This window comes from Dermacentor albipictus, chromosome 1, assembly GCF_038994185.2.
Source record: "Dermacentor albipictus isolate Rhodes 1998 colony chromosome 1, USDA_Dalb.pri_finalv2, whole genome shotgun sequence".
Taxonomy (NCBI): Eukaryota; Metazoa; Arthropoda; class Arachnida; order Ixodida; family Ixodidae; genus Dermacentor; species Dermacentor albipictus.
The window spans coordinates 185315296-185341657 of record NC_091821.1 but is presented as its reverse complement, the minus strand read 5'-3'; the positions used below and the strand labels follow the sequence as shown (position 1 = coordinate 185341657).

General features: G+C 40.8%; 1 protein-coding gene across 4 annotated transcripts in view; it reads right to left on the bottom strand.

The window, feature by feature from the left end:
• Positions 1 to 26362, bottom strand: part of LOC135921945 (septin-7-like) — a 117834-nt gene that overhangs the window by 32565 nt on the left and 58907 nt on the right. For all 4 annotated transcript variants that reach the window (XM_065456371.2, XM_065456369.2, XM_065456370.2 and 1 more), the window contains 6 exons: positions 24776 to 24910; positions 24387 to 24504; positions 20865 to 20957; positions 16038 to 16134; positions 15199 to 15250; positions 13387 to 13503 (listed from right to left, as the gene is read on the bottom strand). In XM_065456371.2, the coding sequence (XP_065312443.1) occupies positions 13387 to 13503; positions 15199 to 15250; positions 16038 to 16134; positions 20865 to 20957; positions 24387 to 24504; positions 24776 to 24910 (612 nt within the window). The remainder of the gene's footprint in view (positions 1 to 13386; positions 13504 to 15198; positions 15251 to 16037; positions 16135 to 20864; positions 20958 to 24386; positions 24505 to 24775; positions 24911 to 26362) is intronic.

Sequence of the window (26362 nt, the reverse complement as noted above, 5' to 3'; positions counted from 1 at the left end):
CTTAACTGTAGTTGACATTTTTTGGCAGCGTAATACACAAAAGATAACAGAAATACTACTCCAAGCCTCTCAGTCAAAGAAGTATAATGACATGTGTATCAGTGTGCATTACCGACTCCGGCCGAAAAAGAGTATGCTTATTTGAATAGTGGCTTATATATAACAGTGACTATCAGACATTTGTTTGCGCAACATGTGGTGTTAAAGTAACTACTGCAGTGGCATATACACACTTTCGAACTTCTGGAGTTTTTCAAGGTCCCATAGGGAGACCGAACATTGTTTTCAAATAGTAATTATGCATCACTCTACATGAACTTGCTCATTGCAGGAAACAAATTTACCTACATTGAACATATGGTGCACAATATACAGTAACAAGAGTATTAGTAAGCAGGTGTCATAAAAAAGATGTTAAATGCTAAACAGTGCAGGAGCCAATTTTTGCGTTTTTAAATAACAAAACTTAAAACAGTATAAAATATCTTTGAAGTGGAAATAAACGGCTACCTTCAAAATCGTTCCAAAATGCTGTGGTCAATTATTTATCAATATTCTAGAATAGCATTGCTGACCAATGGAATAACAGATTGCCCTAAGAACCATATACATTGTAATCTACCTCCTTAAGCATCCATTTTTGTGTCGGAGTATGGCAATACCTGATACAGCAGCTACTAAGAGAACTATAAAGACAGCTAGTGAACACTAATTACAACCTCTAAAATTTTTTTAGCAAAATGTTTGTATGCTAATCTTTTATCAAATACGCATAATAGCCCATATTGCAGCAGTTAGGGCACACACCTTTCTATGTTTCACTGTTTTTTATGGAATAGTTTCAAGTGGACACTTATTTAAAAATTAGGCTAAAATATCGTGAAATTAAGTGTGAAACCTTGTCAAGGTGCCATTTCATCCGAGTTGTGTTAACAGTATAAACCTGAAACTCTTGCAGAGAAGGTGAAATTGGACAGATGCTATTAACACAGCAGCAAGACTACTAAGCTGAGAAAGAGAAACAAGCTTTAATGAGATACTGAAGATTTTAGCCTAGTTTTGCCTGACATGCCACTGCAGATGCTGGGCAAGTACAAAGCTGAGCCTCAAGTAAGCCAAATACTAAAACCTGATATACTTACTAAAGCTGGAACTACATAATGGTACCACAATCTCTGCTAATCACCATACATTAAAGATGCCACTGCATTAACCACTGTGCCCCAGTATTTTGTACCCTGTTTCTCCTGCCACAGGGACAAATGGCAACAGGCTTCGAATTATACAGTGTAATCATTAAAATAAACATGGCAGCTTCTTTTCGTCTTTCTCATTATCATTTAAGAGTGGTTTTATGAAGTCTGAAGACTACAGATATAACATTCCTCCAATGCCTTGCCATGGCACAAGGTGCAATGAAGGTCACACCCCATTATTCAGTTTCACGCCGACCATACAAACATTGCGATGCATGTACAGCCATTAAGTACAGTCTCAATGCTTCTGACACACCCACACACAAAAAACTTGCAGAGGAGAAAAAATATAGATTTTAGGTGATAGGTATGCTATCTTGCAGCTATGCAACATTGCATTACTTGGCCAAATTTGTTAAGGAGGGCACACGCAGGAGTCAATCCTGCATCATCTTGTGCAATCAGATTAGGAAATTTTACTAGTGAGCACTACTTTTTATGCATGCCTTAGGCCCTTTGCCCTAAACGATGTGCTTGAATTACTTTTCCAATACAGTTGAACCTCGTCATAATGAAGTCGCATCCGCTATGAAAATACCATCAGTATCTGCTATACATTCACACTAAGCATACACATTGGCATTAGGGGTCAGGACCAGGTCCACGTGAAAGAACCTGCAATTTTTATGTTCTGTTGACGGCTTGCTGCACTGATACATGGTGCGAGAGCAATAAGAAATTACCTGCACTTTGCACCATTGCAAATACACAACTGTGTGATCAGCACGGCAACACGAGATCAGCACATTGAATCACCAAGGTTGCAGTCCAACCAACCCAATATTCGAGCATGCGTGTCCAGAATGTCGAATTTCAAGTTGCTCTTGCCGAGTACAGCTGCTGACAAATTTTTGGGCATAGAGAAGGATGCACATGGACCTGGACATTAGTACTTAATAAAAGGAAATGAGACATCCACCCAAACGTGGCAAACTGCTACAAAGGAAACCCATATGGGTTCCTCAAAGAAAAGCGTCGCAGTTGAAGAAAAATTCTTCCTCGTCCGAGACTCAAACCCGGGACCACTGCCTTTACGGGCAGCCAATCTACCATTCGAGCTAACCAGGCGGCTAGCAGAGTGCAGGGCGAAGTCGAATTTGTCAACAACTCAAAGCAAAGGCTAGAATTTGACATAATAGTTCTGTGGGAGCCCGCCAGGTGAAGAAAAGTAATTAATAAAGGGAAATGAGACACCCACACAAATGTAGCAAAATGCTGCAAAGGAAACCCATACGGGTTTCTCAAAAGAAAAGCCTTGCAGTTGAAGAAAAATTCGTCCTAGTCCAGGACTCGAACCCGGGGCCAGCTCTCTGAGCTAACCAGGTGGCTAGCAGATGCCAGGGCGAAGTCAAATTTTTCAATTCGAAGCAAAGGCAAAAATTTGACGTACTAATTCAGCGGAAGCCTGCAAGGTGGTGAGAAGTAATTAATAAACGGAAATGAGATGGTACTAAAGGCAGCCGCTCAGATGGTAGAGTGGCTGCCCCGGAAAGCCGGTGGTCCCAGGTTCGAGTCCCGGACCAGAACAAATTTTTCTTCTTCAACTGCGAGGCGTTTTTTTCGAGGAACCTGTATGGGTTTCCTTTGTAGCAATTTGCTACGTTTGGGTGGATGTCTCATTTCCCTTTATTAATTACTTCTCTCCACCTTGAGGTCTTCCGCAGAACTATTACGTCAAGACCTTAATACTATGGCGGTATGTGTGATTTCATGTTTTACTGCCGATGAAGTCCGCAGTTTAGAGTGAGCTTCCTGCAACATATTGTTGCCAGCAACTCCCCACCGGCCTTTGGCAAATTTTCGTCACAGTTGTACTGCCGACAGGCCTAACCAACACTGCTTCGTTGGAAGTCCATAACAAAAGTTGGAGTTTGCTGCAGAGTTGACATGGTGGCAACCTTAAATTGTTTACATTCGCTCTAAGGATAGGTGGTGATGCCACAAGAAATTGCAAATAAGTGCACATGTATGAAAAAACATGCGTGTGAAAAACAAGCGACGATTGTTTTTGACACTTTTGCTACCGCAAAGATACTTTTAGCCATGTGCAAATAAAAATATGCTTTGCTATAATTTACACCAAATTCAAACCCGCATTTTATTTCATTGCAGCAGGATAATACTCCACTAAAATAAAGCATGACCAACCAAATTTAATATGTTTCTTGTTACATCAAATTATTCATTATATTGAGGTTCGACTGTGTTCAACGATACTAAAGTTGGCATGAAAAGCTGCCTCACTGTCATAACCTTGCAAGTGATACCATTTTAATTTGCAGCGAGCCACTCCTGGCTTCCTTTTGTAGCTTCAATAGCACAGAATACATGCCACCTGCTGCAGTGTTGATAAATAAATAGAGAAATGACTAACTTTTGCACAATCACAGGGGTTTTGACATGCCAATGATGAATGGTTAAAAACAAAACACGAACAGTACTTTTAAGAACTGCCTCAATATTATATGGCATCTACATCCTTAGTTGCAGCACAAAAGTATTTTTTTTTTTTTTTATATACATGGTGGGGTAAGACAAAGTCAGAGGCTTTGAGCAACACAGCATGTTACGAGATGGGAATTGCACGAGGAAACATCTAAATGCAGAAAATGAGCATGCCACAAGTGAAAAGAATATGAAATAATTTTGGTGCCTGCATCTTTTTTCCCACACAAAACCGAATGCTTCAAAACAAAGGGATTATTTTCATAGGAGCCTTTTCTCTTTTTCCGTGTACATCAGTTAATCTCACTGAGGTCTGCACAATCTATTGGTAATTTACTTTTTACTTTTATGTACCACACATTCATTAAGGCAACCTTTAATAAGGAGCAACCCTTCTTTATACTTCTACATTAAAACCAGCTTGAACCTAGTTTGAATAAAAGCCCCTCTTTTATTTGGAAGCACCTAAGACAATACTAACAAAGTAACACTGCATTTTAGCACAGTCCTGTGAACACAAGATGCTACAACCAGGGTGTCAGAAGGAAGTTCTTTTCGTTCTGGTTTTAGTTTCATTCCACTGAAACAAGTTTAAGTTTATGACCTCACTCGAGGTCATAAATGTGCCAAAAGTGCTCGAAAACATGGCCACGCAAAAAGTTTTATTGTACGGAAATAAACCCATGCTCTCTGGCCGGTCGGAGTAGCCAGTGCCTGAGTGATCGGCGACAGCCCTTTTCAATCCCTTTCGGAATGGGGCAGTCTCCGGCAATTCAGAGAGAGAGAGAGAGAGAGAGAGAGAGAAAAAAAAAAAGTTTCATTCGGCGTAACAATGCGTCTAACATGTACATGTCACTTTGACCCGGTGAGTTTTTGCGGTTTTGTGACATTGCATGATAGGCAGGTGAAGTGGGTGCAGCCCAAAAACTTTTGACCAATAGTCGAGGGCTTATGGCGAAAAGGCATCAAATCAGAAATAAGTTTTCTTTTTTTTTTCAGTTCAATCATGCATAATCAGAGTACATGTCATATCAGATGGGGAGCTATCGCGGAGTGCGTGATATCGCGTGACTGACAGGCGAAGTGGGGATGGCCCAAAAATGTTTTTGACCAATCGCGGAGGATTGACTGCAGAAGTGGAATAGAAAAGTTTGGAATAGCTTTACATTATAGCGCCCCTAATGAACATTCATTTTTTTTAGTAAGAAATAAAATATGTTGCAGTTTCACCTGAAAGGTGAAGCATCAATTGCAATAGTAAATTATTAGACAACTAGATGAAGCAAGGATCGCTGGCGTGAGAGAGAGTGGCAGCAGCAGCAGCGACCGAAATGCCCTTTGTGCTGCCTCTTGCTTCAATGCGAGCGTGGCGAGAACACAGCACACATGAAGCCATCAGTTCTCAGCGCACCTAGACTCTGTACCCACCCCACGCAGTGTTTGGATGTTTTTTTCTGTCTTTTAATTTGATCAGTTGGTTAATTAAAACTATTATGTCGCTCCTGTCAAAGTATAATTTACAGAAGTTAACTGCATAATGGTAGTGCGAGGTTAATGTATTAAATAAAAAAATTAAATTATGGAGTTCTACGTGCCAAAACCACGTTCCGATTATGAGGCACGCTGTAGTGGGGGACTCGAATAATTTGGACCACCTGGGGTTCTTTAATGTGAACCTAAACCTAAGTAAACGGGTGATTTCACATTTTGTTCCCATCGAAATGCGGCCGCTGTGGCTGGGATTTGATCCTGCGAGAGGTTAATCTATAAGTGTAATTCCCACAGTACATTTCTCAAGATGCCAGTACTTTCCCTGCACATAATTTTCAATATATTGGTCCCTCTTATGCAAGAAAACTGCCTGTGCCAGGCTAGCACATTATTTATGCATAATTTATAACCTCCATTGACACCAAACTGCCAAAGGGAAGACCACTTTAGATCATAAGGAATAGCCTGAAACACTGCACTTCACTGTAGATAATTATCCCGGCAGTGATTCACTCCCAAAACATGTGAAACACAAAGTGCCATGTATAGTTAGCAAACACTACAGACATCATAACAATAAAAAATTGCCCAGCTTTTACTTATCCCCTGCTTATCTAGCCTGGTAGATAAATATAATTTTTAATGAGTGATGCTGAGTGAGAAGTGGAGGATACACAAAATGGAAGATAGTTCCATGAAAAACAATGTCCCAGGTTGCCATTGTAGTAAAATGGAAATTGAAGCACTGTCAGCGTGGTCAGGCTACCAAAGTTTGCAGCTTATGGCTCTACTGAATGCTTGATAACATGTTGGAAAGATCATTTAACGAGATGTCACCGTGTTTATTCTATTATAAGGTGAGGGTGCCGTAGAGGGACTCAAGAAAAAATAAAAATAAAATATACATACTAACATAAGGCGATATAAAGTACACTCTTAAGCAAAATTACACCCTTTTGCCACACAACAATAATTGTCATCTGTCTTGTCCGCATTTCCTTTCTATAACGCGGCATGCCCGTTATCAGCATGACAGAGCATTCTTGACAGGAAAGCAGCGGGCGCAGGGTTTTCAAGGAAGGAAACGCAAGCAAGACAGATGACGATTATTGTTGTGTGGCAAATATACACCCCAAAGGGTGTACATTTGTTTAAGAGTGTAGCTGACAAAGTTTTCAGATTGGGCAGGGATTGACGGGAAGACCGAATGATCAGTAGTTCGAAAAACTGATTCACCAAGGCAAAAAATTATTTCGCATGTGGCCAATCTTGTGAATGTGGTGCTGAACTTACACAAGTTTACATGCGAACATGTCAGTCTGTATTTCGGCCATTTTCATGCTGTTGATATAGGCCGAGAAAAGTATGGAGAGGGCTGGCACCAAATTTGCATCTCCTGGCAATTCGAGCAAAGGTTGTCTGGTTTTTGTTAACAGGATAATCACAGTTTCACAACCTTCATTGTGCAGCCCTTCTTTTGCTTCATCGTGGCCAACATTGGCACAGACAGCGAGGGTGGAGCTGATGGATGATTCTGAATGACAAAAATTCCTAGCAGAAGACGACAAAGCCGCCTGACACCATGACACTGTTTTAAGGTAAGCAAGAAATGTTGGACACGTGAGACAGGCACAGTGTGCGCAGGCTTACTAGCTCTGGCTTGGCTTGTTTGAATTTTCAATGTCCGAAATTCGTCGTAGATTGGAACTGACACGGAAAGTTCAGTTCATTCCCAATACTATAACATAGAAAAAGGTCTAATAAAATGAGTGTATTCTGGAAAACATTTCCTGGCATGTTTCACAACACCTCTCTACCAGCTGTCGAGACCAGGCTTTATTATCTCGATGGCTCATTGATGAGAACAGTGATCAAAGGCATTCCCTTTGTACTGGTGTGATAGCCAATACTGCCTTTCCTGCCAAAGTTGTCAGAATCAGTACTGCCATCTAATAGTGGTGTCATACGTGCACTTTCAATTACGAACGAGCCTAAGCAGGATTGACTTCCTCAATCATTATTGGCACAATTTTGCGAGCTTGCACAAACGAGTCAATTGAGATAGAAAACTTCGATTCCGATCAAAAGCGCCTGTGTGACACAAGCACAAAAAGTGGATCGGCGAAAATTTGCCACTACTGCTGCCATATTGAAACAGTAATGAAACTATCATTATCGTATATAAGGCAGGGGATGACTCCAAGGCTAAAGGTCTTGAGAAAATGACCTCGCCTTATTTTCGAATAAATGTGGCATTTGAATAACCTCATATGCAGCTATTGCACATAAAATTGTAATATTGTGACGAACTATGTGTTAGTGCTACACTGATGAAAGTAACATTATGCAAAGGATATGCAAGTATTGAAACCTGTAAGCCCTGTTTTACTATGGACTCCATTCAAGTTGCCTAAACGGCTTCGTTCACTGCATGATTGTAAAGAAATTTGTTACAGCTGTAAGACTACAAGCACTGCAAAGAAATGCAATCTTTCTGCATAAGCAGGCTGAACAAATAGCACACAAACTCATTTACTCATAGCTTTCAATAGTGGTATTACATTGTACAGACTCTGGTCCTCAAGATAAATAGCTGTAATGTAACCAAATCCTAAACATGGATTCCAGCAAAATTAAGCACTTACTACATTTGTTCATCTTGTTAGAATCATTTAAATAGATGGAATATAGTATTGCAGCATAATATATGAACTTTCTATTCATTATGAAGTTACTATCTCTGCATCCTTGATTCCATAACAATTCTGAAGCAGTTTTTGTCTGCCGAGCGTACAGAAAGCCCCACTAATACTAAAAACTCTAAAAGCTCTTCTATGCTATTCCTACAACTGATCTGGCTTAGGGCAGGCATTTCTAATTCATGCACATCATTTGGAAGAAAAAAAAAGTGTAATGATGGTACTTTCCCCAGAAAAAAAAAATGCAAGGACAAGGTCAACCATGCCCACAAAGATAAACAGACGACGGTGCTACAATGCAAACTTTACACTAACCAAGACATCACAGGGGACTAACATGCAAAGTTTTTTGCACATGCTTGTGATGCCTCCAAGCACTAGAGCAAAAGAGCAGCAAATATGCAAAGAACAGAAAGACAAAGCATAATGCAAGGTTCAAGTACAAAAGAGTTTCCAGTACACCAAGACAGAGGAGAAAGAAACAAAGACAAAGACAGCGTTCCTTAGAGCATTTAATAATTCTTTTTTTTTTAAATCTCAAACACAAGCTCAAAAGATGGCACTTACCAGAACACCATGTAAGTGTTCAGTATCCTTTGTGGGCAAGAACTAGCAAACAATCAGCGTGTCAATTCCACTGCCTCTTTTGTCTTTACTGAGGAACACGCAACATGACAAGGTAACAGAATGAAGGGTTAGACTACAAGCGAAGAGAGGAAAGACAAGCAAACTTGTCGAGAAAGAGAAAGAGGAAAGGAGAAGGAAGCATCTTTCACTCTACGCACACAGATCCAAGCTGTGCTCATAAGCAGAGTGCGACTTGAGTAAACACAAGCAAAACTAAAGGAATACAAGCCAGCATAAAGAAGGAATAGAATGCAACAAGCCTTCAGCACAATGATGCAACTAGTTCAAGATCTTGTTATGTCCTGCACTTCCAGGATTCATTTTTCCATAAAATGCTGTCCATATGCAAACAAAAACCCTTGCTTTGCTAGCATAGGTAATTCCTATGCAGGAGAACAAGACTGAGAAAGCCATTTGAGTGGCAAAGCCTTGCATTACACAGCAACGTGCAATTTTGCTGTTTGCTAAATACTGCACTGTACAAATGACCAGGAACATGACTACATAGCTGTTCTGTGATAGTTTACCATGGTTTTTCTGAAGTGTGACAAGTTCCTACATGAACACCAGAAGTAGATCGCAGCAACTAGGAACATTTCATGCTGTTAACAGGGTATGATCTAGGTAACTCCTCCTTTCAAAGTGCAATGAAAATAAAATTGGGAAAGGCTGGCAGCTTTCATATTCATTAGGAAATTATTAAAACAAAAGTTTCATGATAGAAAAAGCAGACAGGCACCAAATGATACCTGAACAGTAATAGAATGACCACTAATCTACACTAATTAGCATGTAAAGCAATAAAGTGGAAACTGATGGGTGCAATTAAGTAGTGCAATTCATGCAGCACCAACCAAAGGTTAAAAAAAAAAAGCACACTTCTCTCGAACATAAGGCCACGAAGCCAAGACAGAAGCTAAACAGCACCATTGTAACATTTTATATATTCATTTTTTTAACCACAACTGTGTGCATTATTATAAGGTGCTTGAAACAGTTGTATGAAAAAAAAAAAAAGAGAGAGAGATAGAGGAATGTTTGGCCTTAATTATCTATTGACAATTATCAACTAGCTGAAAGGTCACAATCAAAAATATGCAAAACATTTTTTTCCTATTCTTTTTTCCAAGTTATTCAAGAGTACCAATACTCAGAGGTGAATTCAATAAATTTAGAAGAAGCACTATTTACCTTTCACATACTAGAGAGTTCTTGACTGTCCGTACAGCTATTACTATTTATGGAGTACCAAACACTACAGGCAAAGATAGCAGCAGCACTGGTAGCAACATCTTGCGAAACTTAGCTCAGTCACAACGAATTAAAAATGTTTTTGATGCATCATGAGGGTGATTATTGAAGCAATAAATAAAAAAAGTATCAAGGACTCCAGCAAGTCTTTTAACTCGACAATTGCAAACAGCAGCAATGAGCCTCCAAAAATATAAATGATTAGACACGCACAAATTGGTCCCAACAACAACATGGTAGCCCTGGAAAACATCCAAGAGAACTTGTGTGACACCTAAATAAGTGTAAATGAGGCAGAAGTTAATAAAAAGATGAAGGTTTTAAGAAATGAACACCGGTAGAACAAGCAATGCCACTTGGGTCAACTTCCTGACAAGGGGACTTGCTGCTACCCTGATGAAACAAGTACCCTTGTTGAAACTTTGGCTTCAGATCACTTCAACAACTGGAAACTCGTGGACAATGCTAAGTGTCTACACTACAAACTGAACAAGTATGCAGCTTGCATGCAGCAGCAGACACACGGGAACACTTCTTGTTCCCTCCACATCTGCTTCAAGAACCTGTGAATCTCGGAGAGCACGGGCAGCGCATTGTGAACACCAGTAGACAGAGTGAAGAGTACACCGAGTACGAGTAACGAGTAACTAGTACATGCACCGATTTCACAGGTACCATACATCAATAAATGCTGTATAGCATGGTGCTCGAGATGTACCTGACAGAAAACCGTTGTTATCTGTCAGCGCCAAATGTATCCAATTCCTTTCTTGTTAGTATTTGTCTGCGACATGCTATGCTTATGGCTCTTATGGATTGCCAACATGCTCAAATAGCAACATTAGCCTGAACCAAAGCGTGGCAAAAATGAATGAACAAAGAGAATCTGTTTCCTAGCTCATAACTGCTATTCACAGTGTAAAAGCTACTATCTGGTAATGATTATGTTGCTGCCAATGCCTGTGACGCCAGCTGTTAACTAGGACATAGTCATTACATAATAGTCTGTGTGTAATATGGTTAAACTCAACGTCGCAAGGTGGCACCACCAGTGCTGCTGTTCGCATACAAGTCTCCAGCATTTAGTACATTTTGCACAAAGCAAAACATTACAGACAGGCCAAGGTGCTTGTAATAAAGAATATTAAACTTCACAATTTAACCAGAGGAGAACGACTTGCTTACCAAAGAAGAAAAACATCTTTTTAATTGCCGCTTGATAGGAAACTTCAGTATCTTTGTAACAGTTGCATAAACTGCGTCTCAGAAACAACAATAAAGAGCTACGAATGTCCCAAAAAAGCTCAGACACACATTAAAACCACCACCAGATAAACATGAATGACAAAATATGTGGTCACAATAAATTTTTAACTGCGCATGACTTCAGACATTTCTAAGTGCTTATACAAGTTACCTGGAAAAAGATAAAACATCTACACCTGCTTATCATATTTTATTACAGTGATTTTAAGCTTCTTCAGAGCAGCAACCCAGTCAACTTCATTTGAGGGCACTTTCTGCGAGAAAAGCTCAAGGGCCTGATTCTGTAATAGAAGTGCTATACTGTTTTTCCATTCTTTTCCCTCTGCATTGCTGCTCCATAAGCGCTCATTATTACAGGAACCTGCCCCTCAATGTGACAAAAAAACACAGAATCAACAAAAACCTACAAAATGCCACTAAGATCTTAGGTTGGAGTTTGTGTGGGTAATGTTCTGACACAGGCTAGAAATATATACTGTATTTACTCGCATAATGATCGCACTTGCCAGAAAAATTGACGCAAAATCAAGGGCGTGATCATTACGCGGGTTAAATTTCCCACGAAAAGAAACAAAATTTTTTTCAGCCCACGTTTGCTGCGGGACACCAAAACAAATATGTCGGTCGGCAGAGCAAGCTGAACGAGATTTTTTCTTCTTCTCCCGAGTACATTACATGCATTGAAACAGTTCCTTCCGTATCAGTAATGAATAATATCATTAATATCGGAAAGTTTGCGGCAATAACATCGCCATGGTCCACTTAGTGAGGACAGAAACAGGTGGGTGCGCTTAGCTGCCATTGACATAGAAACACATGGCCGGCATGCTGCGGAAACTGCGGCATCTGTCTTCACTACTATACTAATACGGCACGTTTCTGCTAAGGGTGGGTGAATATCTTAGCTGTGTTACAGGCGTCGGAGTATGAATAGGGTACACTTTTAACGTATCAGTGTAAACGTGGCTACTATTGTTGCCGCTCACGATTTGTTCCGTACCCATGAGTGCAGATGGAATTGAAAGGAGTCTTTCTTGTTGTTGACCACAACCATTATAGAGCCTAACCATAATAAAGGCAAGTTTCGTTGCCGCTTTTTTTTGGTCATGGAAGTGCGGAAAGTGATGAAAGTAATGAAATGAGGCATCTACTTAAGAATGTTTGGGGCGTGCAGACCACTTGGTTTGTCTTGAAGAGTTGTTCGTGTAGCATTCAACAGATGGTAAGCGCGATCAATATTAGCTAGACTTGGCACACGACATATTGCTGCGGCAAGTTCGGGGTGCAATCATTACACGGGAAATTTTTAAAAAATCTAATTCTGACGACAAAATTCAGGGGTGCGATCATTACGCGAGTGCGATCATTATGCGCGCAAATACGGTATCTGACTCAAGCACCCAAGACCATATTTAGCAAATGTACACATCTGACAATAATTACCTCAGAGGACTTGAAGCGTTATATTTCTGTGGAACAAAACACTGGCAAGTATACACATGTATTCTTGCTATAAATGGTTAGCAATTTTTTGAACAATTTGTAACTTTGAACACATGGTATGTATGCCAATAAAACATAGACCTGGGGGTAATCTTGCAACGGGGACCACTACTGTAAATACTAACAGCCTGCATGATGAGAGCTCTGGTACCACGGTATGCAAACAAGTACCAAAATGAGTTTTTTCAGTTAACTCCCGTTTTTCATGAATTCAAGCACGAATAGCTACAAGAAATTGCCAAGCTTAGCTGTAGCACAGCTACTTCATGGCCGCCTGCCCTCATTCATTCTGGCAAACACTTAGCTGAAGCACTGCAGGTACCTCACTTAAAAGTTTGATGCTACAAAACTAGACCTAAAACCTCAACAAAATATCTGCACTTCATGCTGTCATTTCGATGGCGCATCAAAATGCTTAGGGCTGTAAACTGTACAGTGTGTATCAAGTACACCACCTGTATAATTATAATGCTCTCCACACTTCCTATAGCTCTCCTTTCAAGCAATTTTTTTTTTTTAAGTGTGACCTTAAATCTTTTACACATCCAAAATCCCTTCTACATAATCAATATTAAATGTGCCTGGAAGTGATTATGATGGGAAATATTCACTATTGTAACAAGTCTTATTACTGCTTAGAGTGCAAATATCAACTGTATCTTATTATCAATTTTCTACTCCTTACGAACTGCTAAAACATAGTACTAAAAAAAAAAAAAAAAACCCCTCTCTAAAATGCTTCCAAAAGAAACACAAAAGCACCTTTCCTCAATCTTTTAACACAGCATTGATGACAAAACATGTTACTGCGCACTCGTGATTTTCAGAATCGACTACGTAGGACTCACTTGTTGGATCTGCCATGACCTGGCTCCCCAGCACCTCCAACACCAGCAAGCTTTCGGCAACGGTAGTTTTCATAATGGACACTGTTTGTGATGTCCTTCAGGTCCTGCATGTGAGTCCTAGGGGGAACAATAATTTGATCTCGCAAACCTGCCCAGGGTTTGTACAGGTGGTTTGAAGCCCATGTTGCACATGCTTAGTCTTTTCACACCTTCTCAGCATAGCAAGACTAATATTTTGCTGCTGCATGGTTTCTAGATGGATAAGTAAAACATCACTTGAATGAAGCTACTTAGTTGACTAGGTCCTGTAAAGCATTAAAAACGAGGAGGGAGGGTATCGTTTTTCGTCCGGAAGCCTGCGCAGTGGCTTCCGTCGATTACTGCGCGATTACGCAACAAAATAGTAGCAACCAGTCTGCCCGAATTCTGAATTTGCACTTGAACTTGCGCTCTGCTGTGACTGTAAAAGCATTCCATTTCACCTAACGCTGAGAACAAAGTATTGGTGCTGTCTTGTCATTAATATTGAGAATGGATGCTTGTTTTGACGCTGTTAGGCCTGAGAAGTTTTGCTCACCAGATGGAGCTATGGCAGTTCATGCTGGCAGCATGGAACAGATTTCCACTGGCGATGACAGCATATTAAAGTGAGATCTATCTAACACACTGAGATTAAAAACATTGACCTTGTGCTACGTTTGAGATTTCTTTATGAGCACATGATAGCATGTATTCGAAAAATGTAAATTTGTGGCTACGTTTTTAACGACGTCGTGTCCATGTGGTTGCTCCACGCCGCGACACAACAGCATGACCGGGTGCGTTTGTTGCTGTTGCTTGAATGTAGTGTGCATGCGGTTGCTGCTTCAATTTCCAGGCTTTCATAAAAACACAGTTTTTGTATTACCATGAGGCCTTGACTCAACATAAGGTGTGTCACTTCAAGCAGAATGTTATGTTTTCGTAGTGGAGGTTTCATAGCAGTCTTAATGTTTCCATGAGTCAGGTAGGTCGTAATGAAACTAGGCGTTAGCAGCGGTTACAGCAAACACTAAATAGTATGTATTAAAGGTTAAATTGGTGTTAGGCTGCTGAGCACGAGGTCGCGGGATCGAATCCCGGCCGTGGCAGCCGCATTTCGATGGGGGCGAAATGCGAAAACACCCGTGTACTTAGATTTAGGTGCACGTTAAAGAACCCCAGGTGGTCGAAATTTCCGGAGTCCCCCACTACGGCGTGCCTCATAATCAGAAAGTGGTTTTGGCACGTAAACCCCCATAATTTAAATTTTTTAATTAAAGGTTAAATTATTTGCAAAATTACAGGACCTCTTGGATGAGTATGCTGTCAGAAATGGATTAGCCGCCAAAGAAAGCAACCTCACCAATCACTTACAGTTCTGAATTTGAGACTCTGAAAGTTACAAACGAGCAATCACAAATATGTTAACAGTTTATCACAGCAGAGGCATCCACGGCGAGTTGAATGACAGCTTCATCAATAATGCAGGGCTTTGGACTACACACAGCAACGAATGAATGGATGACAGGGAGAAAATAATCGTACCGACCAAGTTCGAGTTAATAAAAACAAATAGACATATAATCGGAGTGTCAATTCATAGTAGTCATGACCAGCAAGGCATCTCACACAGTACATAAAATACTTTATTAATTAATCCTCAATTTCCCATGTGAAAAAGCACAGAACCAATGAACAATGCACCTATTCATTTTACAGTAGTTCCATTGTGTACAGAAATTACTCAACTGAAATCAAATAACAGAAACAGATATGCAAGTTATTTCATACCTAACGAGCATATTCCTCAAGGCAATGTAGTCACAGTGGTCCATGTTCTCAACTGAAATAAGAAAGATAGAGCAGAAGTTGAGTCTCTGATGACCAGAAATGCAGGAGTTGCCATTATTGCAAAAGACTGGAAAACTGGGAAAGTTCAAATGTGTTGACAGCACTACAGGGCAAGGGTGACAATAAGAAATAAGTACTCATGTCTTATACATGTTTTTGTGAAGCATTTTCTTAGCTTGGAACCTAAAAAAATGAACAGAGCAAGTAATATGCCATACATGTTTTCTTTCTTGGTTCCAATTAGTCTGAGTAATCCTGTCAGTAAGCCCTGTCTGTACTTCACCCTAATCAAGACAATGGGATACATGCGTACCACCAACTACGACAACTTTTTCTTAAACTTGTAGTTTGAAGGATTTTAAAATACGCAGAAGTTACAAGGCACAAAAGTATGCAGGGAGATTAATGGATTTGACGGTCATGGGAAATGTCACCGAGCAAGTAAGCCCCTGTAAGTACCCCTGAAAGATTAGGAAAAGCTAACTGCAGCCAAATAATTCAGACAGTGGCCTCGACTACGGGATAATGCTTAGTCATGTACCCACATTCAGATGCAGTCAAAAACTGTAGCTACATAGAAACACAGCTAGGGCAAAGTGATTACTATCCTGTACAAGGTATACAGAGTTATGATTTGAAGCTTGTTTTTATGCTTGCTGCTTGGGAGATTGATGCCAAGCTCTTGAAAAGCCCAAAGCATGGTTATGATGAGTGAGCACCCATGTCAAACACAACTACTGAAGTGATAGTGTCTGTAATCCACAATCCAGAAGTCTCACCTTCTGCAACTCCCCAGGGATACTTGCGACCCCTGACTCTCCGACCATTTACTTCAACCACAGTATTGCTGCCTACAACAGCAAAGGGTACACGTTCCTGTAAAGAGAAAGGGAACTGCTCGAACAAAGATATGGTTCCATTCATCCCCACTACCTAATGCCGTAGTACAACCTACAACAGTTATGCTCTCCATTAAGCACAGTTCCATGGTAACTGCATATAAAAAATGCAGCTAAAGCTGCAATGCTTTTAGAAAGCCATTCAACAATATTTGTCCTGTTCTTAATTTCTTGTACTTACTTGCACTATCTCGTTCTTTATAAATAAACGAATATTTTTGCTCTTAAGCAGAACAGAAGCCGGAATTTGCGAGTTCAAATGGAGAAGCTAAGAGTCGGATGAACTAGGATGAATAGCACATAACTATAGAAAGTGAATTTCTTAAAATGTTTTCTAGCCCTTTCTATGGTTGTTTATTCCGAGTGTGGCAACAGTTGTCTCACCTAGTATAAATACGTATAAGCATGCCAAAAGATACATAGTACCACAGGCCGCAACTGCATCATACCTTATAGCTTAACAACAGTTAGCATGCCAAGGTGTACAATGCGCAGAATTATTTACGAAACTTGGATAGAGGTGCGTAAATACTGCAAATTTAACCCAAGTATTTTTGTGGAAAGGGGCATCATGTACAGAATAGAGAACAATAATCATAATAATGACTGATAATAGGTGGAACAGACTGAACAAGAACTGCATTAATTCAGAAATAGAACCTCCACAAACAGTAGCATTCTTGATAGTGCTGCGCTATACAACATGCGATCACTGTTTCAGCACAAGAGATGGACACAAATTAAACTGAGTGCTGATGCCTTTTACAGAAACAGTGGATCCCAAATGAAGCACAAACCCTAAAATGAAGATGCCAATAATGGAAGAGTAGTGCCTTTAAGTTTACTTGGTTTCTAGTCATAGGGCAGGATGTTAACAAAATTCAATTAAATGGAGCCCTATTTTGTCAAACTTGGTTAATGTAGCTGAAGTTGTCATGGCTCCTGCAATCAGTTACACAGCATATTGAATAGAAGCATTCAGACAATCCATGCTAAAATTTTAAACTACTAAATAGCCAAGCACAGCTAATTTATCAGATAAGTGCCCAAATATGATGTCAATGACTACTCATTAGTGTTCACTTTAGCCAACTTACTAATTCTGAATTTTGTATCATTGTTGCCATAGTACCGAGTACTAATAAAAAGACAACACAAGACACTCCTCACTCTGATAATTGGCAATATCAAAACAATTATCTGTGATGAAGTGAAAAAAAGTGAGACTGCAAAAACAGGCCATAAGTCTAGGAACACAACACAGACAATAGTGATCCTGTGCACAATGGCTATGAAGAATACTGGGGCAACCTTTTGTGCTAGCACACATACCTCGAGTAATTATAGACCAAGAAAATCGCAGTACAGTACAATTAGCCCTCTACCTCTCATGGGCGAGATGGGCTTCTCAACTCACACAACTTAGACCACTTATGACGTAACCGCTTATAGTGGAGAACTGGATGAAATGCAGTTCATTCTGACCCCCATTTACTTTTCTACAGAACTCCATGTATACGCATACAGCTCACAGTGGAGTCACACGATACAATACACTGGTTATAATGCGGCTTCCGCAGGCACAGTTTTGAAGGAGGTGCACCAGCAGACGGGAGGGGAGAGTGATGCGGAGGAGAAGATGTGGAGCGAACAAATAAAAAAGGCAAAAATAGAGAAAAAGAAAAAGGAAGAACCACGGCATCCGCAATATGGGTTCGTGGGGGTTACCTAGGCGAGATAGAAACCTTTGCTTGGCTGCACGTGAGCAGTGCACCCTCCGCATTGAATGCACGCGCATTGTCACTTTTAGGTGGCTTTTGGCACTTTGGCTCTTGAGTTCGTGTGAACCCGTCGCAGTGTGCATCATCATGAAGTGTGGATATAGCATCTGTGATAGTGATTGCTGTCAATTTGAGTGGTGGTCTGCAAATTTAGTTTGAAGCTTTTAGGCTTTATGCCCACATGCAAGCTTCCACCATTCCTCCCAGTATGCACACATACAAACTTGGGCGTTCGCTTGCAGCGCCCCCTTATCGCCCGAAAAACCAAACTCCGGTTCACACACGCTGCTGTCAGTTCAGCCCGTGCGCGTGATTGCTTGCCCAATCTTCTACGGGTATGAATGTATCAAGAATGAGCTTCCCACGAGGGCATGCTGCCTGACACCACCGCTGGCGAGAGCACACCTCGTCGGGAGTAGCCGATTTAAGTTGCTGTTTGGTGCTGAGGCAATGAAACGCGTCGCAGTGCCTGTACGACACTTGGAAAGTGAAGGAACTTGACAACGAAAGTGAGGGCACAGATGGCATGGGCAGCACTTGAATGGTGGCAACTTGGTTCGCGGTAACCATGTTTTCAACATGCTGACCAGACAGAGAAATCGAACAAGACACTATACGTTATCCGAAATTTCAGTCGCTGTTCTACACTAGTTTTGTAGAGTTGGTGGCGGTGCCATGGGAAATTTTGAATAAACAAGCGGGCCTGGAAATGTAGTCTGCAATTTATTTCCTCTATGAAGATTTCTTTTTTTTGTTGTTTTGTTACTTTGCTTCATGCGAAGGTCATGGGTTCTCGGACATTAACCTTTCAACAATTGTAAATTTAAATGGATGCACATATCCTGTCGTATGCTTCGATTCTCAGATGCACACGGCTGCTTGGTCTACATGCTTTGCATGTGTGCAGCCAGTGAAAAATGTTTTGGTTATAGTGCACATATTCGCAACTCCGATGACTTGCACTATAAGCGGTCTATGCTCTTACCAGCTAGAAAAGATGAATGTAGCTCATTTGTAGGGGTGTGTGAATAACGATTTTTGAGATTTTTTAGAATAGTTTTTGAATAATGAATAGCCGTTATCGCAATAATTATAGAATGATGTTCACATCTCAGTACTCTTAAAGTCAGTAAGTTCTTGTCATTACATCATACATTATGAAGTGTTTATTAAAAGTGCAAATGGAGCATTAGGAGCAAACAAGTAGTTTCTTTGCATGCACAGGGCTCTTCAGAGAGTGCTAATGATTGCTTTACAGCCTGCAAAGTATGGCTACCTAAGTGACGTAGCCTGCTCCACTTCGTATGTTCTCATGTTTTATGTCTATACTATGCCCGCGGGAGTGATAACTTGCCATACTTTTGCCCTAAATTTATGCTTGCTTGGGTACAGTTGACGTTTTTTTAATATGAAAAAGTATTAAAAAATATTTGCATTTACAAATAGTGATTATTCAATTCAAAGATAGAATCAGAACACGATTGATTATTCGTAAGTTTTGAATATTCACACACCCCTAAAATTAAGTAAAGTAATAATAAAATAAGTAAAGCAGACATCTGTGTTAAATAATTTGTTAATGCTGGCGACAAGAAAAATACTGTTGTTCTTGAAAGGTGTTTTGCGAGCTGGGAATTGCGAGCTGGGAAGTTTTCTCAACGAGTTGGACAACCTACCAGTGTCGTTTGATGCTTGTTATTTCCCAAGGTACATCCCTGCCCCATCTTAATACCAACTCTCACAAGATGCTGCTTGGTTTTATCCAGAAATATTAGAAAAAGACATATGAAAGCAGAAAAAGAAGAAGGGATGAATTCTGGTGCCAAGACTGCAGTGAACCTGCTCTGGATTATACCTTGTTTTGAAATATACTGCATGAAGTTGAGTCTTCCAGCATAAGTGTATCATGGATGAGAGTCCAGAGCTCTGCCTCAAATTCAGGATGCGAATATTTGCTTGCAATCTTTTTTGTGGCTCCTTTCCTTCAACATTCCAAATGCTGATGAGGCCAACTCTCTTTTTGTACGAGAATGAATTGGTCTTTGCCCAGATTTTTTTTTTATATAGCCAAATTACGGCTGTAAATGTGGATTCAATATATCCATTCCCAGCAGTGGAGCTTTCTCAGACCAGCCCGGCCTTATTTGCCTGTAGCTCCGCGGCACGGCGCTCCTGTTAGTTGTTGAAGATGTTGGTTATGCTTCACACGTCCACGGTGGATGAGGAATGAAGTGAGATTCATTTTCTATGGAGAAAGGGACGAACGCCCATCGAAATGAAACCCATCAAAATGAACGGCCATCGAAAACATATTTTTTTAAAACAATGCGGTAGATAATGAGTTTAATTCTTTTTTCACTTACCAGCAGTATCAAATGTTGACACTTCTAAGACAAAGCAACATTTAAAGTTTTTCGTTGCTGAAATGAAACTTCAGATGAAGGGATATTTACAAATGAACTGAGACAAACGCTACCATAAATGATGCTACAATGTGTCCCAGTGCTTTCTTTTTTTCAGGTTAGCTCATGCAAAAGGCCACTTTGCTTCACAGCATGCTGCTACAGTTGAATAAATACATTTGTTCAACATGTTCAACATGTTCAACATGTTTTAAAGAGCATGTGTTTACTATGAGTGTAATAAACTCCTAATTTAGTTGAGCATGCAGAACAACAAACAAATAATGCAAAGCAATAATGTTGCTTTGTTTTGCTTAAGGCAAGTGATGAATAATACTTTGACCACACTAGAAGTTTATATATATATATATATATATATATATATATATATATAAGGTTCTTATAACTTACTCAATGCAGTAGATAGGTGATTACCATGCACTTGTCAGTTTTTGCTTTAATTATCACTCGTAGATACACTTTGGAGTGCAGGTATCAGCTGAATATTACGGAAGGATTGTCACCTTAAGTGGCTTTTGTAGTTTGCTCTCCTCTTCATCTTCTGGATCAGGAAATTCATATAGACGAATTTTGTTTTGCGTGATCTCATTCAAAATCTGTTCGCAAAACCAAAAGGTAAACATATTAGAACCACATATGCACAACAAACATGCATGTACATGGGCAGCAGTGAACATAGAATTTGCATTTGTCTTGTGCAGTTAAAGATAATGATATATGTGCACATGGATTGTGCACAAACCTTGCTAGTTATAAGAGCCACTTGGTGCCAACTGTGACACATATTGCTTGCCCAGCAAAATGGCTGCTTAATGATCTGCTGTTAAATTTCTATGTCGTTTGCATAAACCATGGTGGTGGGTTAAAGTAATCCACAATACCAATTTTTAAGGTGTGAATTATTGAACTTTTCCTGATTAAATATATCAATATACACTGGAGCGAAAGAAACTTGTATGTATGTAGGAATGTATAGCCATTGTTAAGAGAACTAAAGCAATCTAAGCAACAAGTGTCTAAGGGTCTTAGCTAAGTGGTGTCGTGCTTGTGGAGCAAACTGTTGGCAATAGGAAGCTATTGAAGATGGGCATAAGAATTCATCTCCCTCCCCAGTGTTTACAAGTAAGAAGATGCTCACAAGGTGTTAGCTGCAGACACTCAGTTACAGTTAAACATTAATTCAAACTCCTCATCTGGTCCTGGCAAATGTATGCAGAATGCAATGTCAAATGTCAATTTGGAGGTTTTGGCCATGCATCAATTAATTTGGTCAAATCTTTTGACCACAGCATGTGCGAAACACCAGAAATGCAGGATGCAAGTGGTCCAAGCATCAAAGCAAGTGAAACAGCAAGGCATGCACTGGCAGAATCCTTTGGGAAATAACCACTCATCTTTTTGGGTCTGTGTGTAAACTGCAGGAAGCATCTGGCAACAGTGTTCTTGCTTACCTTACTCAATGAAGATTACATTCTTTGGTTTTACGCGCCAAAAACCACAATCTGACAATTAGACGCCGCATCAGAGACCCCGGATTAATTTCGACTAACTGAGGTTCCTTAATGTGCACCCAATACATGGTACACGGCCACCACGGCCAGGATTTGATCCCGCGACCATGTGCTTAGCAGTGCAATGCCAAAGCCACTACCATATTTACTGGATTCTAATGCGCCCTTCATTGTAATGCACACCAGTTTTCTGCGAAAGAAAAAAGGAAGAAACAAAAAAAAGGGGAAAAAAAAAACACCAGCCTCAATTGTAATGTGCACCCGTCTGCCATGACTTAAAAAAAAAAAAATTACAACCTTTACAGTACTGCGCACCTCATTCTTTCATGCAGAAATACAACTTTCTCTCATTCTCTCTCTTCATACACTGAAGTTGCAAATGCTTTTAATAGAATATATCCAATGTTTCCAAGGTTTTATATACCCAAATAAAGAGAAAAAGTTGCAGTTTCGCCCAAAAGGTGAAGCATCGATTGCGATATCAAATTAGCAGACAGCTATATGAAAAGTAAGGAAAATAGTTTTATCGGCCGTATGACGTTTTAAACATTCCCTTACCAACTAAATTAACAAGCAAACATGAACACGTCTCACTCAGTGACTATGGAAACTTATCAAAACACTGGAGTGAGGAAGTGCTGTAGCAGGAGCGAGCGAATTGACCTTTGTGTGAACTCTCGCTTCAATGCGAACTAAGCGACGAGAACACAGCATGGTGCGCCTAGATGCATAGACTGTCTCGAACGTAGATCGCTTTCAAGATAAGGGCCATGCAGCCATGCCATATGCAGCAGCTACTGGAGTAGAACACCTCTTCTGTTTGTGCCAGTCCCGCATGCAAGTTTCGGGAACTCCGAACGCCTGTGATGCGGCCCGATTTCCATCTGTCTCTGCACACATGATCACTTTCCTTTTAATTGCAGCATCACATGTCTTCGCAGTCGGCACTTTCATGCTTCGTTATATCAAGGGTTAACTGTATTTAGAATCTCAATATAACCAAGTGCATTTATACACCATTTCAATATAACGAAATTTCCCTGCTGTCTCAAAGCAATACCGAGACAATAAATGGAAACTTCATGTGCAGGTGATCAAATGGATGAATTAAAAGTGGCTGCTTGCGGGCGCACCTCTCAAATTGCGTGCTGGGTGACGAAGAGCGACTGTCAAAGCGGAGCAGTGTCATGTCCCGTAAAAAGTTTAAGTGCGATAAAACACCACCACTTTGATAGCACGCCTTCACACTGTTTAACGACGTCATGATACTTGACCCAAAATTTATACTGCTTAACGCAGTGTGATGAAAGCAGCGATGCAATAATCAGCGCAGCCGCATTTTGAGCATGCCCATTTGAATCTATGTGAGCCGGGCCACTTAGCATGACATCACTCAACCGATTCTGAAGGCCTTATACTGTCTAGGTGGAGGTGGTTAATATCCTATCACGCCCTGCACCAAGTGAAAGCTTGCAAGGGTGAGCCGAGAAGGATGGTGGCTCGATAAGTGCCACCTTCCAGTGCAAGCAAGGGGAAAGGGGGAGTGGAGCAAGCTTGTGGTAAGGGGCAGTCTTCTTCTAGCCCAGCTGTCAGCGTGGCTCAGCACATTCGCAGCCTGCGCGCCCTGTTTTAGAGGTAAACTGCTGTGTGTGTGTAAAGAGTGGGCATGCAGAGACTGTGTGGCATCATTTGCAGTCTTCCCGCGCATTTAGTACTGGAGGATGTGTAATCTCAAGTTTCAGGGAGCAGTTGAAGTAAGAGGCAAGAAGATTGAAGCGTCATCCCACTGCAGTCGACATTATTAGCCATAGGGGCAGAGTGGGTGCGAAAGCGTGGCTGGCTTCGCTTCGTACCGCTGATGTGAAGATGTCGCCGACACTGCATGAAACCGTATCTTTTGTCGTCGACTCTCAAATTCAACAAAATCATTTTTTTTTTCCTCATTGAAGTTTGCTGTTCCGATTGCCTGTTAATTCAGAAAATCTTGTGGCCTTTTTCATGTAAAACAGCTATTGGCGATTGTACTCATTTGCACAAAAGGTTGATTTTAATATAGCAAAATTTTCATGCAGCGAAGCAAATTGCTTAGTTGCCCTGACACAAAAGTACTACTAGTATCACACCACAAGTCTCCTGAGTATAGGACATGCAAGAAAGTTCAAGTTCTGTAAAGCTTAGACACACAGCCTCCGTTTCAAGAGTGGTCTGGCCAGCATACTCGCATACTCTTTCACAAGGCACATGACCTAACTGCTCATAAATTGAGCTATTTTGCGAAACCAATGCCCACAAACTTTTACGGCAACAGTACACAACCTTTCTATACTATTCACAGTATGCAAAAAAAAAAGAAAAAAACCATCAGTGCATAACATTGGTCTCACTGAGGTCCTCCAAGTACTAGCCAGCACATTCGAGCAAGAAACTACATTATTAGAGCAGGGCAGCATTCCAAGATGGGAAAGCATTTTAGTGACTAGCCAAATGCAGCCGTAGGCTTCAGCTAATTCTCACCGTTCGCTTGAATAGACTGCACTCCTCTGGTGTCATAGTGTCTGCTTTGGCAATCACAGGGATAATGTTGACTTTGTCATGGAGCCGCTTCATGAATTCAATATCCAGCGGTTTTAACCTGCAATAGGAAGACATCTAGAGATTGTACTATAGGAATGAGTTGCACATGCTATAAATGTAATTGCAGCGTGACAGTAGTTACCCTTATATTAAGATACTATCCATTAAAAGCCAATAGGCAATACCTATTCAAAGGCAAGCAGAAAGAATAACACTGGCTGCACTAAGAGGAGCTCCTAAATGCGTTCTCTGTGTGCAGCACAAACTATTAAATTAAGCTTCTTGCACGGTAGTGCAACCTAAGTGAACAGCAAAACTACAGTACTAACCCATGTCCTGAAGGTGCAATGAAGTACAGACAACAGTGAACTCTGTTATCAGGCAATGTTGTCCGATGTACTCGTGATTCTGCATCAAGGTACTCTGCATACTTCGCTTCAATGTAGTCAATTATAGGCTGCCAGCTGCAAAATAGAAAAAGATTGTTATAAATGTGACATAAGTCGAGATTGTGTAAAAAAACAAGCTTACATTCTTGCATTACAGCTCTGAAGAAACAGTTTGCTGTTTGAACCACACATTAAAGATAACTAGCATAATATTAGACAGCAAGCGATCAGTTATTTGCATTATCTCTTTCATAGTCTGCACTCTCCAGAGATGAACACTAAGTTAGAAATTAGCAAAGGAATTCTGGCAAAGTATCAACAGTTTTCTGAATTTGCAGCACTGTTATACCTTATTCTGAACATGGCACCAATTATTTTTTTTTATTGATACAAGGTTTTACCACAAAAAGCAAGATGACCAAAGTCTGTATATATTTTAAATGCAAGCAATTGATATGGGATACACCAATCCTTCAGGGTGTACTAACACTTAATTTACTTTACAAATGCATTAAAACTTCATTTTAAGCATTTCATTGATTACAAGATGTTTCTCTATTTCTTCAATACAGTAGAAGAAAACAGAGTCATGAAGGGTCAGAAATATAAACAGTTATTATAGGTGGTTCCTAATACCATACATACTCGTCTAAGGGCCGCAGTTTTTTTCCGCGATTTTGATGGGGTGAGGCCCTTCCGCGGAAGTGTGAAATTCTTGTTCAATTTTCGATCCAAGTATGGAAAAAGCTGTTTAATCGTGCCATATATGCCTAACGATGGGATATCTGGCATTTAGCTGCGGACATCCTCGCTAGATGTCTTCATCGGTATCGCTGCTCGGGCTCGGCTCGTCGCCGCTTCTCGGGTCATCTGCACGTTCATGTATCCAATCGTCCTCAGCGCTGTCCATGGCACTAGAAATCCAGGGACCTTAAAACGCTTTACAATAATGCCCGTGGACACCGCACGGCACGCGTTTAAAATCCAAGAGCAGACCAGCTAAAGTGACGCCCTCCTTAGTCGTCTGGTTGGCGTTTTCTCATGGTAGCCCGCTGCCATCCATTCAGAGTACTGGCGTCTGAATTCTGCCTTAAACGGCCTATTAATAGACACATCCAGTGGTTACAGCATGCTTGTTAAACTGCCGAGGATGACCGCCAGATGCGTACGAGCTTCTGCAAGACGAGCCTTCGCGCGCTCTGTGGGGTGGCCACGAAAGCTGTCCAATATGAGCACGACCTTCCGTCGCAGCAGCCCTCCCGGCCAATTAGCCCACACCGTTTTCACCCAGTCCACCACTAGTTCATCGGACATCCAGACCTTTTCTTGCACTCTGACAACGATCCCATTCGGTAAGCTCTCCTTGAGTACCGTCTTTCGTGTAAACACTACGTATGGGGGGAGCTTCCTTCTGTCTGCTGTGACAGATAGCATTACAGTGCAATGCTGACGCTCGGCACCGGTCGTGCGCACAAGGACGCTCTTCGCACCTGTTTGGTTGACCGTGATGTACTCAGGAGCATCGAA